The sequence below is a fragment of the Dendrobates tinctorius genome, unplaced genomic scaffold (assembly GCF_039654945.1).
Source record: "Dendrobates tinctorius isolate UK_male_01 unplaced genomic scaffold, ASM3965494v1 ptg000003l, whole genome shotgun sequence".
NCBI classification, from domain to species: domain Eukaryota; kingdom Metazoa; phylum Chordata; class Amphibia; order Anura; family Dendrobatidae; genus Dendrobates; species Dendrobates tinctorius.
The window spans coordinates 9,054,820-9,071,431 of NW_027361671.1; the positions used below are offsets into that span (position 1 = coordinate 9,054,820).

General features: G+C 44.7%; 1 protein-coding gene across 1 annotated transcript in view; it reads right to left on the reverse strand.

The window, feature by feature from the left end:
• EDIL3 (EGF like repeats and discoidin domains 3) overlaps positions 1-16,612 on the reverse strand; it is a 1,247,867-nt gene that overhangs the window by 35,264 nt on the left and 1,195,991 nt on the right. Inside the window, exon 9 of the mRNA XM_073583835.1 lies at positions 14,715-14,870. Coding sequence (XP_073439936.1) covers positions 14,715-14,870 — 156 coding nt within the window. The remainder of the gene's footprint in view (positions 1-14,714; positions 14,871-16,612) is intronic.

The window sequence follows — 16,612 nt, forward strand, 5'->3', positions numbered from 1 at the left end:
ACATACTACATATATACTACATGCATGCTACATACATACTACATGCTACATACATACTACATATATACTACATGCATGCTACATACATACTACATGCTACATACATACTACATATATACTACATGCATGCTACATACATACTGCATGCTACATACATACTACATATATACTACATGCATGCTACATACATACTACATGCTACATGCATACTACATATATACTACATGCATGCTACATACATACTACATGCTACATACATACTACATATATACTACATGCATGCTACATACATACTACATGCTACATACATACCACATACATACTACATGCATGCTACATGCTACATACATACTACATATATACTACATGCATGCTACATACATACTACATGCTACATACATACCACATACATACTACATGCATGCTACATGCTACATACATACTACATATATACTACATGCATGCTACATACATACTACATATATACTACATGCATGCTACATACATACTGCATGCTACATGCATGCTACATACATACTACATACATACTACATGCTACATACATACCACATATATACTACATACATACAATACATTCATACAATACATACATAGACATACAGTACATATAACATAGAGTAACATACTTACCAATACTTGTCACATTGTTCCCCGAAGCCATTGTCTTTTCCGGAATAAATATTAACATAACAAACCACAAAAATACTCACTCACGATCCGAAGCAGTCCACGAGTGTGTCCCACGACGATCTTGGGTAGAGAACTGCAGCATCAGCTGATGCTGCCGTTCTCTACGGGCTGCAGGAATCCAATGACGGAAGGTAGGTATCCTTCCGCACTGTATTCCTCCGCCACTTAAAAAAAAAAAAAGTCCCTAGTCTCACTTTATGCCATTGCTGTGTGGGAATTTCTGATGCTGATGCTCTCTACCCAAGATCGTCGTGGGACACACTCGTGGACTGCTTCGGATCGTGGGTGAGTATTTTTGTGGTTTGTTATGTTAATATTTATTCCGGAAAAGACAATGGCTTCGGGGAACAATGTGACAAGTATTGGTAAGTATGTTACTCTATGTTATATGTACTGTATGTCTATGTATGTATTGTATGAATGTATTGTATGTATGTAGTATATATGTGGTATGTATGTAGCATGTAGTATGTATGTAGTATGTATGTAGCATGCATGTAGCATGCAGTATGTATGTAGCATGCATGTAGTATATATGTAGTATGTATGTAGCATGCATGTAGTATATATGTAGTATGTATGTAGCATGTATGTAGTATGTATGTGGTATGTATGTAGCATGTAGTATGTATGTAGCATGCATGTAGTATATATGTAGTATGTATGTAGCATGTAGTATGTATGTAGTATGTATGTAGTATGTATGTGGTATGTATGTAGCATGTAGTATGTATGTAGCATGCATGTAGTATGTATGTAGCATGTATGTAGTATGTATGTAGTATGTATGTAGCATGCATGTAGTATATATGTAGTATGTATGTAGCATGTATGTAGTATGTATGTGGTATGTATGTAGCATGTAGTATGTATGTAGCATGCATGTAGTATATATGTAGTATGTATGTAGTATGTAGTATGTATGTGGTATGTATGTAGCATGTAGTATGTATGTAGCATGCATGTAGTATGTATGTAGCATGCATGTAGTATGTATGTAGCATGCATGTAGTATGTATGTAGCATGCATGTAGTATGTATGCAGCATGCATGTAGTATGTATGTAGTATGTATGTGGTATGTAGCATGTATGTAGTATGTATGTGGTATGTATGTAGCATGTAGTATGTATGTAGCATGCATGTAGTATATATGTAGTATGTATGTAGTATGTATGTGGTATGTATGTAGCATGTAGTATGTATGTAGCATGTAGTATGTATGTAGCATGCATGTAGTATGTATGTAGTATTTTTTTTTTTTTTTTTTTTTAACATTTAACACATTAGCCGGATGATGGGACTACTACTGTCCCATCATTGGCTAATGTGTCAATCACTGTCATGGTAGCAGGCATCGCCCGATGGGACTTGTAGTCCCATCGGACGATGCTTGCACAGACCCCCGGACATCAGCACAGCCCCCCGGCAGGCCGGCACAGCCCCCCGGCAGGCCGGTACAGACCCCCACAGGGTGCACAGACCACCGGCAGGCCGGCACAGCCCCCCGGCAGGCCGGTACAGACCCCGGGCAGTCCACACAGCCCCCCCGGCAGGCCGGCACAGCCCCCCGGCAGGCCGGCAGAGACCCCCGGAAGGCCCGAAATGACGGCGCATCATGATGCGCACACACCGCGCATCATGATGACGTCAGTCTGTCAATCAACTTTGAACTTCCGATTCCGATGCCGAATTCCAATATTGAAAAAATATCGGAAGTCGGTATCGGAATTCCGATACAGCAAGTATCGGCCGATACCCGATACTTGCGGTATCGGAATGCTCAACACTACCCACGAGTCATGACCCTCCAAACAGCGTTCATGAAGGCAAAGTGTTTGTTTTACGTGGGCAGTATGGTTGCAAAGCTGAACCTTAAAGGAATGTCCAGAAGGGCACCACCAGGAGTGGAGCCTACGGTTAAATTCGACTCCACCTGGGAAACCTCAACCATGCCAGCTACAGAACAGATGCACACATTGCAAGCTTAATTCCGTTAACGAACGAGACTCCGTCATGCCCCGCGGTCCGAGTCCGGCTTACTAGAGGGACACGTGAGGCTCTGGCACATGAGATTGGCCAATAACTGGTGTGTCATGCCATTACATGTCCGTGGCTGCATGTGCACTACACTGAAAAGGCCAGCGTTTGTCGCTTACAGGTGCAGATAACCCGCTGAACAACGTTAGTGATGGGGATCACTGATGACAATTATTACCCGCGAACAATGATTTCCCAGTAAGTGCAGGTCAACCGCAGTTCCGGAATTAGGCCTAACCGTCATTCCTGAAAAAATGAAAAACTTACGTGTGCAAACCACAGGTGCTTTAGCTTGCTTAACAGCTCGCCAGCCGTTCTCACGCCCAGTATGGATTGCACGTGATTGCACAAAGGTTAGAAAGGGTACCGTATCCCCGGATAACATGTATGGATAGCGTACACATTCAAAATATATGTCTGTACATCAGGAGGCAGGCTCAGACGGTGTTAGGCCCAGTATGGATTGCACGTGATTGCACAAAGGTTAGAAAGGGTACCGTATCCCTGGATAACATGTATGGATAGCGTACACATTCAAAATATATGTCTATACATCAGGAGGCAGGATCAGACGGTGTTAGGCCCAGTATGGATTGCACGTGATTGCACAAAGGTTAGAAAGGGTACCGTATCCCCGGATAACATGTATGGATAGCGTACACATTCAAAATATATGTCTATACATCTGGAGGCAGGCTCAGACGGTGTTAGGCCCAGTATGGATTGCACGTGATTGCACAAAGGTTAGAAAGGGTACCGTATCCCCGGATAACATGTATGGATAGCGTACACATTCAAAATATATGTCTGTACATCAGGAGGCAGGCTCAGACGGTGTTAGGCCCAGTATGGATTGCACGTGATTGCACAAAGGTTAGAAAGGGTACCGTATCCCCGGATAACATGTATGGATAGCGTACACATTCAAAATATATGTCTGTACATCAGGAGGCAGGCTCAGACGGTGTTAGACCCAGTATGGATTGCACGTGATTGCACAAAGGTTAGAAAGGGTACCGTATCCCCAGATAACATGTATGGATAGCGTACACATTCAAAATATATGTCTATACATCAGGAGGCAGGCTCAGACGGTGTTAGGCCCAGTATGGATTGCACGTGATTGCACAAAGGTTAGAAAGGGTACCGTATCCCTGGATAACATGTATGGATAGCGTACACATTCAAAATATATGTCTGTACATGAGGAGGCAGGCTCAGACGGTGTTAGGCCCAGTATGGATTGCACATGATTGCACAAAGGTTAGAAAGGGTACCGTATCAGTGGATAACATGTATGGATAGCGTACACATTCAAAATATATGTCTATACATCAGGAGGCAGGCTCAGACGGTGTTAGGCCCAGTATGGATTGCACGTGATTGCACAAAGGTTAGAAAGGGTACCGTATCCCCGGATAACATGTATGGATAGCGTACACATTCAAAATATATGTCTGTACATCAGGAGGCAGGCTCAGACGGTGTTAGGCCCAGTATGGATTGCACGTGATTGCACAAAGGTTAGAAAGGGTACCGTATCCCCGGATAACATGTATGGATAACGTACACATTCAAAATATATGTCTATACATCAGGAGGCAGGCTCAGACGGTGTTAGGCCCAGTATGGATTACACGTGATTGCACAAAGGTTAGAAAGGGTACCGTGTCCCCGGATAACATGTATGGATAGCGTACACATTCAAAATATATGTCTGTACATGAGGAGGCAGGCTCAGACGGTGTTAGGCCCAGTATGGATTGCACATGATTGCACAAAGGTTAGAAAGGGTACCGTATCACTGGATAACATGTATGGATAGCGTACACATTCAAAATATATGTCTGTACATCAGAAGGCAGGCTCAGACGGTGTTAGGCCCAGTATGGATTGCACGTTATTGCACAAAGGTTAGAAAGGGTACCGTATCCCTGGATAACATGTATGGATAGCGTACACATTCAAAATATATGTCTGTACATTGGGAGGCAGGCTCAGACGGTGTTAGGCCCAGTATGGATTGCACGTGATTGCACAAAGGTTAGAAAGGGTACCGTATCCCCGGATAACATGTATGGATAGCGTACACATTCAAAATATATGTCTGTACATCAGGAGGCAGGCTCAGACGCTGTTAGGCCCAGTATGGATTGCACGTGATTGCACAAAGGTTAGAAAGGGTACCGTATCCCCGGATAACATGTATGGATAGCGTACACATTCAAAATATATGTCTATACATCAGGAGGCAGGCTCAGACGGTGTCAGGCACAGTATGGATTTGACGGCCCAGATTACACAGCGGAGGAGCAGGTAGAGGTAAAGATTGCAAATGCTGGGGCCCTGCCCAAGCAAGGGGGGCCCACTCATGGGCATCGGTACTGGCACTGGGCCCCTCATAGTACGGCGGTGTGTCTGACGGCGGGTGTGCACCACCAACGTCAGAGACACTTGATTGCACTATGAGGGACCCTGTGCCAGTGCCCGCACCCAAGAGTCGGCCTACCCACCTGTCCAGGGCAACGGCACTCGCACGGTGTCGTGCGCTAGATGGTGACCCCGGCCATGCGGGGGGAGGCAGCACAGTTAGGGAGTTTTAGAAAGTGGCATATGTTGATGTTGGACATTCAGCTGATGCAAAAGGCGAAATAGGTGAAGTCCCAGGAAGAGGTGGACCAAAGCAAGCCATTTTTCTGTCACCCTATGTGTCATCAGGGGAAGGTGGGACAAAATCCTTGGAAACCCATGCATGGTTCATTTTAATGAAGGTTAGATCATCCACATTTTGGGTTGACAGACGGGTCCTTTTTTCTGTCAGGATTGATCCAGCTGCACTGAAGACTCTTTCCGATAGTACACTTGCAGCTGGGCAAGCGAGCTCCTGTAAGGCATATTGGGCCAATTCAGGCCAGGTGTCCAGTTTAGCGGCCCAATAGTCAAAGGGGAATGACCTGTGTGGGAGAACATCGATATGGGAGGAAAAGCAGTTTGTAACCATTGTTGACAACTGCTGTCTCCTGTCACTTTCCATCGATGCAGTATTACCAGTTGTGTGAGTGGTATTTGAAAAATCAGTCCACAACATTGTCATGAAACCCCTGTCTCCAACGCCACTTCTGCTGTGTGCACCACGAACACCTCTGCCAAGCTGCCCCCGGCCCGTACGGCTCGTGTGAGAACCATCACCGCTGCTGTGTGCTTGGAATGCCTCAAGCAACCGATTTACCAGAGTTGCTTGTTTATTAGCCCATATTAGGTCAAGGTTCTCCTGTGGCATGATGTTTTGTAATTTGCCTTTATAGCGTGGATCCAGGATGCTGGCCAACCAGTAGTCGTCATCGTTCATCATTTTGGCAATGCGTGGGTCCCTTTTTAGGATCTGCAAGGCATAATCTGACATGTGGGCCAATGTTCCCGGTGTCAATGATGCACTGCGAGTGCTGGGTGGAGGAGCACTTTCTGGCAAATCCACATCCCTCCAGTCACGCACAAACCCTGTACCAGACCTTGCCACGCCAACATTTTCACTTGCCCCACGAGATGCATCCTCCTCCCCTAAGTAATCATCCCCATCATCCTCCTCCTCTTCTTCCTCCTCCTCGTCCAGGAGAGGTCCCTGAGCAGACAATGGCTGAATGTCATCAAGGATTCCCTCCTCCTCTTCCTCCTCATCAACATTGGCTGCAGACGCCTGCTCCTTAAGGTGCGTCAAAGTTTGCATGAGCAGACGCATAAGTGGGATGCTCATGCTTAGGATGGCGTCGTCTGCGCTTACCAGCCGTGTGCATTCCTCAAAACACTGAAGGACTTTACAGAGGTCTTTCAGCTTCGACCACTGCACACCTGTCAACTCCATGTCTGCTCTCAAAGTGCCTGGCCGTGTATCCTCCCACAAATGCATTATGGCCTGCCTCTGCTCGCACAGCCGCTCCACCATGTGCAGGGTGGAGTTCCACCTTGTTGCAATGTCGATAATGAGGCGGTGGTTGGGAAGGTGGAGCAATCGCTGCAGCTTCTGCATACGAACGGAGTGTACAGGCGACCGGCGGATGTGCGCGCACAGTCTTCGCACCTTCTGGAGCAGGGCTGTTAACTCCGGATAATTTTTGAGGAAGCACTGCACCACCAGGTTCAAGGTGTGAGCCAAGCAAGGTATATGGCTGAGTTTTGAAAGGGCTATGGCTGCCACAAAATTACGGCCGTTATCACTAACTACCTTGCCTGCCTCAAGATGTACACTGCCCAGCCATGACTCAGTTTGTCGCTTCAAGTACTTGGCCAGCACCTCGGCGGTGTGTCTGTTGCCCAAACACATCATCTGCAACACAGCCTGCTGACGCTTTCCACTAGCTGCTCGATAGGGGGACACATCGTGTGCAACAGTGGCAGCTGCAGATGGAGTGCTCGTACGACAGCGCTCTGTGGACGAGCTTTCGCTTCTGGAGTAGGAGGAGGAGGAGGGTCGAACGCCTACAGCCAACTGTTTCCTATACCGTGGGCTAGGCAGCACTGTCCCACCACCGCTGTCCCCTGTGGACCCTGCATCCACCACATTAACCCAGTGCGCAGTGATGGACACGTAACGGCCCTGGCCATGCCGACTGGACCATGCATCAGTTGTGAGGTGCACCTTTCCGCTCACTGACTGCTTGAGTGCATGGACAATGCGGTCTTTCACATGATGGTGGAGGGCTGGGATGGCTTTGCGAGACAAGAAGTGGTGACTGGGTAGGTCATAGCGTGGTACTGCATAGGCCATGAGTTCGCGGAAAGCTGTGCTTTCCACCAACCGAAAGGGCATCATCTCAAACGAGATTAGTTTGGCAATGTGGGCGTTCAAACCCAGTGTACGCGGATGAGAGACTGAGTACTTTCTTGACCTACTCATAGTGTCTGGGAGGGTGAGCTGGACTTGAGAGCTGCATATGGTGGAAGTAGCGGTGGACAGGGCGGACTGAGAGAGGGTTGATGATGGTGATGGAGTTGGTGTTCTTTCTGATGGCCTAGAATCAGTCTTTCGTTGATATAACAGTGGGATTCCCTGACTGCTGTGGCCTTGCAACGACACCTCAACATTTGCTGCTGTGCTAACTGGTGGGCTTACAGTGGGGGAAACAATGTAGCGTTGCTGACTACCTTCGTTGTGATCAGTTGCACATGTGGCACTTGAGGTTTGGTGTTGTGTCCACGCTTGCAAGTGCATGCTGGTTAAATGTCTAAGCATGCAACTGGTATTCAAATTTTTCAGATTTTTCCCTCGGCTAAAGGTCTTTGCGCACTTCTTACAGATAACCTTGGCCTGATCATGAGGATTTTGGTCAAAAAAGTGCCACACTGCACTCTTCCAACTTTGGCAGACATTTTGCGGCCTAGCACGCTGTGATCTTTTGACCCTCTGGACAAGCTGTCCAGCAACTCTTTTGATGTTTGGAACCTGTCTTTGGAGTGCTCCGGGCCTGCCAGATAACAGCTGTTGCGATGTCGATGTCTGCTGTGGATGCTCCTCATCTGAGCTATTGGAAGCAGCACCCTCTTCCCCCAATGGATGCCAATCTGGGTCAACAACTGGGTCATCCATCACCTCCTCTTCTATGTCATGTGCACCTTCCTCTGTGTCACCGTGTATGGTGGTATAGTGTGCGGGAAGGGGCACCTGAGTCTCATCAGGGTCAGAATCTGGCTCTGTACACTGTGAGGACAATTGAGAAACTGGGTCTGAGCAGAAAAAGTAAATTAATGTGCATGCAAAATGTAATTGCATATGAACACATGACCTTTACACAGAGAAAACCAAAAGCAAAACACAAAACAAATATCCTGGAATAAAAAAGTAAAAAAAATATTGCAAAAATTGCATGAAGGTAGTAATAATAGTAATAATAAGGGTATTTAGTTAACATAATTTGATCAAAATAATGTAGAAGCCATCCCGCCACGTCACGGCAACCCTTGTGGGACAGTCCTAACTCTTGTATTTAAAACCTTTCCACTTGTCAAGTGACGTAAATGTGAACAAGGACAGAGGGACTGAACCACCAGTAATAGTATAGGCCAGACAGGATGGATTTTCCAACTCAGAAACAGGGCGGTCACACCCTTATATGCACAGAATGCACAATGAAACAAATGAGAAACTGGGTCTGAGCAGAAAAAGTAAATTAATGTGCATGCAAAATGTAATTGCATATGAACACATGACCTTTACACAGAGAAAACCAAAAGCAAAACACAAAACAAATATCCTGGAATAAAAAAGTAAAAAAATATATTGCAAAAATTGCATGAAGGTAGTAATAATAGTAATAATAAGGGTATTTAGTTAACATAATTTTGATCAAAATAATGTAGAAGCCATCCCGCCACGTCACGACGTCCTAACTCTTGTATTTATGTTAACTAAATACCCTTATTATTACTATTATTACTACCTTCATGCAATTTTTGCAATATATTTTTTTACTTTTTTATTCCAGGATATTTGTTTTGTGTTTTGCTTTTGGTTTTCTCTGTGTAAAGGTCATGTGTTCATATGCAATTACATTTTGCATGCACATTAATTTACTTTTTCTGCTCAGACCCAGTTTCTCATTTGTTTCATTGTGCATTCTGTGCATATAAGGGTGTGACCGCCCTGTTTCTGAGTTGGAAAATCCATCCTGTCTGGCCTATACTATTACTGGTGGTTCAGTCCCTCTGTCCTTGTTCACATTTACGTCACTTGACAAGTGGAAAGGTTTTAAATACAAGAGTTAGGACTGTCCCACAAGGGTTGCCGTGACGTGGTGGGATGGCTTCTACATTATTTTGATCAAAATTATGTTAACTAAATACCCTTATTATTATTATTATTACTACCTTCATGCAATTTTTGCAATATATTTTTTTACTTTTTTATTCCAGGATATTTGTTTTGTGTTTTGCTTTTGGTTTTCACTGCGAGGACAATGTAGTGCTCTGAGTGAATGTACCAGCAGAATCATCCATCAGCGGCTGTGCATCAGTGCACTCCATGTCAGATTCATCTTGGTCTGGGTAATTCACCATTTGACTTGATAATCCAGGAGTGGTATGTGAAAACAGCTCCATTGAGTAATCAGTAGTATGGCCTGCGTCATCCTTCAATCTTGGTTGGGGTGAAGGACACAAGGAAAGGTGTGGTTCATGAACATGAGCCTCCAATGACGACTCAGTGCTTTTACTTTTTACAACTGAAGAAGAGGAGGCGATAGAGCTGGAGGCTGAGTCAGCAATGTAAGACAAAACTTTTTCCTGATGCTCTGGCTTTAAAAGCGGTTTGCCAACTCCTAGAAAACTAAGCGTTCGAGGCCTTATGTAGCCAGACGATGACGCAGGCTCAACACCTCCTGCATTCGGTCCTATTTTGCTCTTGCCACTACCATCAGATCCACCACCAACACCATCATTACCAGCTGCCAACCCCCGCCCAATTCCACGGCCTCTTCCACCAGCCTTCCTCATTTTTGGTAGAAATGTAGACAAAATCCAACAAACTATATAGTAATGTAAAACAAGGTACAAGGTGTCTATAGGACAGGGGAGATTTTGAATTTCTGCAGACACTTGTGGACACTGGACACATTTGGATTGTGTGAGGCCCACTGATATCTGAGCGCTATGTGACAGGCTCGATGGCACAGCTGTGACAAAAGTGACGAGAGGATAAGGGAGATTTTGAATTTCTGCAGACACTTGTGGACACTGGACACTTTTGGATTGTGTGAGGCCCAATGAATATCTGAGCGCTATGTGACAGGCTCGATGGCACAGCTGTGACCAAAGTGACTAGAGGATAAAGGAGATTTTGAATTTCTGCACACACTTGTGGACACTGGACACTTTTGGATTGTGTGAGGCCCAATGAATATCTGAGCGCTATGTGACAGGCTCGATGGCACAGCTGTGACCAAAGTGACTAGAGGATAAAGGAGATTTAGAATTTCTGCACACACTTGTGGACACTGGACACTTTTGGATTGTGTGAGGCCCAATAAATATCTGAGCGCTATGTGACAGGCTCGATGGCACAGCTGTGACAAAAGTGAGGAGAGGATAAGGGATATTTTGAATTTCTGCAGACACTTGTAGACAATGGACACTTTTGGATTGTGTGAGGCCCACTGATATCTGAGCGCTATGTGACAGGCTCGATGGCACAGCTGTGACCAAAGTGACGAGAGGATAAGGGAGATTTTGAATTTCTGCACACACTTGTGGACACTGGACACTTTTGGATTGTGTGAGGCCCACTGATATCTGAGCGCTATGTCACAGGCTCGATGGCACAGCTGTGACAAAAGTGACTAAAGGATAAGGGAGATTTTGAATTTCTGCACACACTTGTGGACACTGGACACTTTTGGATTGTGTGAGGCCCACTGATATCTGAGCGCTATGTGACAGGCTCGATGGCACAGCTGTGACCAAAGTGACTAGAGGATAAAGGAGATTTTAAATTTCTGCACACACTTGTGGACACTGGACACTTTTGGATTGTGTGAGGCCCAATGAATATCTGAGCGCTATGTGACAGGCTCGATGGCACAGCTGTGACAAAAGTGAGGAGAGGATAAGGGAGATTTTGAATTTCTGCAGACACTTGTGGACACTGGACACTTTTGGATTGTGTGAGGCCCACTGATATCTGAGCGCTATGTGACAGGCTCGATGGCACAGCTGTGACCAAAGTGACAAGAGGATAAGGGAGATTTTGAATTTCTGCACACACTTGTGGACACTGGACACTTTTGGATTGTGTGAGGCCCACTGATATCTGAGCGCTATGTCACAGGCTCGATGGCACAGCTGTGACAAAAGTGACGAGAGGATAAGGGAGATTTTGAATTTCTGCACACACTTGTGGACACTGGACACTTTTGGATTGTGTGAGGCCCACTGATATCTGAGCGCTATGTGACAGGCTCGATGGCACAGCTGTGACCAAAGTGACTAGAGGATAAAGGAGATTTAGAATTTCTGCACACACTTGTGGACACTGGACACTTTTGGATTGTGTGAGGCCCAATGAATATCTGAGCGCTATGTGACAGGCTTGATGGCACAGCTGTGACCAAAGTGACTAGAGGATAAAGGAGATTTTGAATTTCTGCACACACTTGTGGACACTGGACACTTTTGGATTGTGTGAGGCCCAATGAATATCTGAGCGCTATGTGACAGGCTCGATGGCACAGCTGTGACAAAAGTGACGAGAGGATAAGGGAGATTTTGAATTTCTGCAGACACTTGTGGACACTGGACACTTTTGGATTGTGTGAGGCCCACTGATATCTGAGCGCTATGTGACAGGCTCGATGGCACAGCTGTGACCAAAGTGACTAGAGGATAAGGGAGATTTTGAATTTCTGCACACACTTGTGAACACTGGACACTTTTGGATTGTGTGAGGCCCACTGATATCTGAGCGCTATGTCACAGGCTCGATGGCACAGCTGTGACAAAAGTGACGAGAGGATAAGGGAGATTTTGAATTTCTGCACACACTTGTGGACACTGGACACTTTTGGATTGTGTGAGGCCCAATGAATATCTGAGCGCTATGTGACAGGCTCGATGGCACAGCTGTGACCAAAGTGACTAGAGGATAAGGGAGATTTTGAATTTCTGCAGACACTTGTGGACACTGGACACTTTTGGATTGTGTGAGGCCCACTGATATCTGAGCGCTATGTGACAGGCTCGATGGCACAGCTGTGACCAAAGTGACTAGAGGATAAGGGAGATTTTGAATTTCTGCACACACTTGTGGACACTGGACACTTTTGGATTGTGTGAGGCCCACTGATATCTGAGCGCTATGTCACAGGCTCGATGGCACAGCTGTGACAAAAGTGACGAGAGGATAAGGGAGACTGAATTTCTGCACACACTTGTGGACACTGGACACTTTTGGATTGTGTGAGGCCCAATGAATATCTGAGCGCTATGTGACAGGCTCGATGGCACAGCTGTGACCAAAGTGACTAGAGGATAAAGGAGATTTTGAATTTCTGCAGACACTTGTGGACACTGGACACTTTTGGATTGTGTGAGGCCCACTGATATCTGAGCGCTATGTGACAGGCTCGATGGCACAGCTGTGACCAAAGTGACTAGAGGATAAAGGAGATTTTGAATTTCTGCACACACTTGTGGACACTGGACACTTTTGGATTGTGTGAGGCCCACTGATATCTGAGCGCTATGTCACAGGCTCGATGGCACAGCTGTGACAAAAGTGACTAGAGGATAAGGGAGATTGGATTGCTTTTAAAAAAGCAGTTTGCAGGGCAGTGGGTAAACAGCAATGCCAGCCTGTCAGGAAGCCTTAAAAGGCAGCCCAACAACCAACACCACTGATACACCACTATATAGCCTCCCCTTGCACTGCACACACAGTGACTGGTGTGTTGTACAGGCCATATCGCTAGCAGCAGAAGCAGTTTTTTTTTCTTCTCAGCAGGACAAAAAAAAAAATTGGGATTGCTTTTAAAAAAGCAGTTTGCGGAGCAGTGGGTATACAGCAATGCAGGAATGTCAGGAAGCCTAAGAAGGCAGCCCAACAACCAACACCACTGATACACCACTATATAGCCTCCCCTTGCACTGCACACACAGTGACTGGTGTGTTGTGCAGGCCAAATCGCTAGCAGCAGAAGCAGTTTTTTTGTCTTCTTCCCTGCCTAACGCTCTCCCTACAGAATCAGCAGCAACCTCTCCCTATACTGAGATCGGCAGAAGTAAGATGGCGGTCGGCGTGCACGCCCTTTTATACCCCCTGTGACGCCCACCAAAGCAAGCCAATCACTTGCATGCCCTTCTGAAAGATGGTGGTGACCCCTGCCTATGTCATCACGTTGCCCACAGTGTCCGTGGATCCTGATTGGCTGAAAAAGAGCGCAAAACAAACTTTTGAAACGCGACTTTGGCGCGTAAGTCGCCGACCTCGTGGCCGACCTCATCCTAGGGTCGGGTTTCGTTTCATGAAACCCGACTTTGCCAAAAGTCGGCGACTTTTGAAATTTTTCAACCCGTTTCGCTCAACTCTACTCAGGACAAATTGCACATCAACTTTTCCAGTCCAATTTCTCCTTTTACCATTGGTAAAATAAAAAAATTGAACCTGAATTATTTTTTCTGTGAAAAAAAGTTAAATGTTCATTTTTTTTTAAATATTAAAAAAATTCCTGTGAAGCACCTGAAGGGTTAATAAACTTCTTGAATGTGGTTTTGAGCACCTTGAGGGGTGCAGTTTTTAGAATGGTGTCACTTTTGGGTATTTTCTATCATATAGATCCCTTAAAGTGGCTTCAAATGTGATGTGGCCCGTAAAAATAAAATGGTGTTGTAAAAATGAGAAATCGCTGGTCAACTTTTAACCCTTATAACTTCCTAACAAAAAAAAAATTTGGTTCCAAAATTTTGCTGATGTAAAGTAAACATGTGGGAAATGTTATTTATTAACTTTTTTTGTGCCGTAGCTCTGTGATTTAAGGGCATAAAAATTCAAATTTGGAAAATTGCAACATTTTCAAAATTTTCACCAAATTTCCGTTTTTTTCACAAATAAACGTAAGTTATATGAATGAAATTTTGCCACTAACATGAAGTACAATATGTCATGAGAAAACAATGTCAGAATCACCGGGATCCATGGAAGCGTTTCAGAGTTATTACCTCATAAAGGGACAGTGGCCAGAATTGTAAAAATTGGCCCGGTCATGAACATGCAAACCACCCTTGGGGGTGAAGGGGTTAAAAAAAGATTTCCTTTTACTTTACTTGTTTTACTCCATGTGTTCTTTTTTTGGTCAAGTTCACTCAGTAGACTGGTAGCTGACAGATTTATAGCCGAAACGCATGACATATTGTAAGTGTCATGTCATATTGTAAAATTAATTTACAAGCCAACAAATCACGGGTCTATCTGTATCCTTACATTACCTTGTCTTTTCTTTGTTTTTCATCTTGATACACAGTCCAGTGTTCTCCATTATTACTGAAAGCAAGCTTGTAAGAGCCTACAAACTGCACATGGCCGAAGTCTTTAGCTCCTTGCGTAATTATTCCAGTGACCTTTGTAGGGCGTAGGAGATCCACCTAAATGCAAAAATATAATTTTCTATTACTGACATACCATGTGCAAAGATATAGAGTTACAAGCAAATATACATATATATATAGTACTTATACACTGGATGTAAAAAGTCTACACACCTGTTAAAATTTTAGGTTTTTGTCATATAAATAAATCACCCTAGAAAAATCATTTGAGAATTTTTTCACCCTATTTTATAGCTACAATCTGTATAATTTAATTGATAAATAAACTAAAAAAGAAAGAATTCAGAAAGAACTAAAATAATGCAGTTGCAAAAATATGCACTGTTAAAATGATACTTTATTGAACTACCCTTTGAATTTATCACATCATTCAGCTATTTTGGGGAGAAGTCTGGCACATCTAGAATTGTCAATCTTTGCTCATTCTTCCTTGTAGTTGCACTCCAAATCTGTCAGATTGTGAGGCCACCTCCTGTTCACAGCACCCTCTCAGGACAACCCACAGATTTTCAATTGGACTCAGATATGGGCTCTTACTGGGCCATGCTAAAGTTTTGGCATTCTTCTGGCAAAGCAATTCTTTTATTCATTTGGAGGTATTCTCAGGGTCATTGTTGTGCTGAAAGGTTGAACATGAAGAGCAGCTATGTGAAATGGCCGCCGTTATCCTTCCTTCCTCTGCACACTCCATGCCCTCAGTTCAGTCAGATCCTGGTCCAATGAGCTAAAAATACAGGACTTTTAAATTGCATACCTGGTGAGTGCTGTTCTTCAATTTTCTTGAATGCATTATTTGGAACTTTAATGTGAGCACCACCTATATATGTGACATATTGCTCTGCAACAGGGCCAGCATTTGGACCAGGCAGACTAGGCAGATGCCTGGGGCCCCACTTACAAAGGGGGCCCCCTGCATCTGCAGTCCATTTATGAAGTGCCCAGAGGGTGTACACCAGTGAATAATGCTGTGCATTGCTCTATAGTCCGGAGCTTCTGTCTCGCAAAGCCCCTTGGGCCCCCCGGTCTCTTTCTCCCTGCAGTCAGGTTAAAAGTTGAGAGTGAGGGGGAGAGGCCGATTACAGCACAGTGACAGCCAGGAAGATGCCTGAAGCTCTGTATGTCTCCTCCTGAGTCCTGATCATGGCTGCTCCTAGCACTGTCCTGAGAATAGATATGCCTAAGTGAAGCCACAGAACCTGGTAAGTGCAGCAATAACATGTCAGAGAGCAGTGATTTCCTCACTGTGGTCCCAGAGCTCTGTGCTGATTACTGTAGGATCAAGATTCACAGCCAAATACAGCAGCAATCAGCATCAGCTCTTACCACAGTCACTAATCCCTGCTTATAATGTGACAGGGTGACCTCTTGTCACTACTGTCTGGATGACACAAGACAGGGATATTATCTGCTGAATCAGGGGATTTATGATATAGAAATAAATGAATTCCCATGTGAAATAATAAGGGTAAACCATACACATATATAGTACAGGTGTGCATAGGAATCAGCGTTTTTGGTGCATTTTTTGCAGCCAAACCTTTCTCTTGGCAGTAAAAACACTGCTTTCAAAATGCCCATTTTTAGGGTATGTGCAGACAATCCAAAAATGGCAGCACTTTGGACGCAGCGGACATGTGCTCCGTCTAAAGTGCTGCCATCTTTGGAATGCAGGTGATTCCATATGTGTTCATTGAACTGTGCGGAATCACCGCGTCCAATACATCGTAGGGGTAAGATTTCTCTTGCAGAGACTCGCATCTATGCAAGATAAATTGACA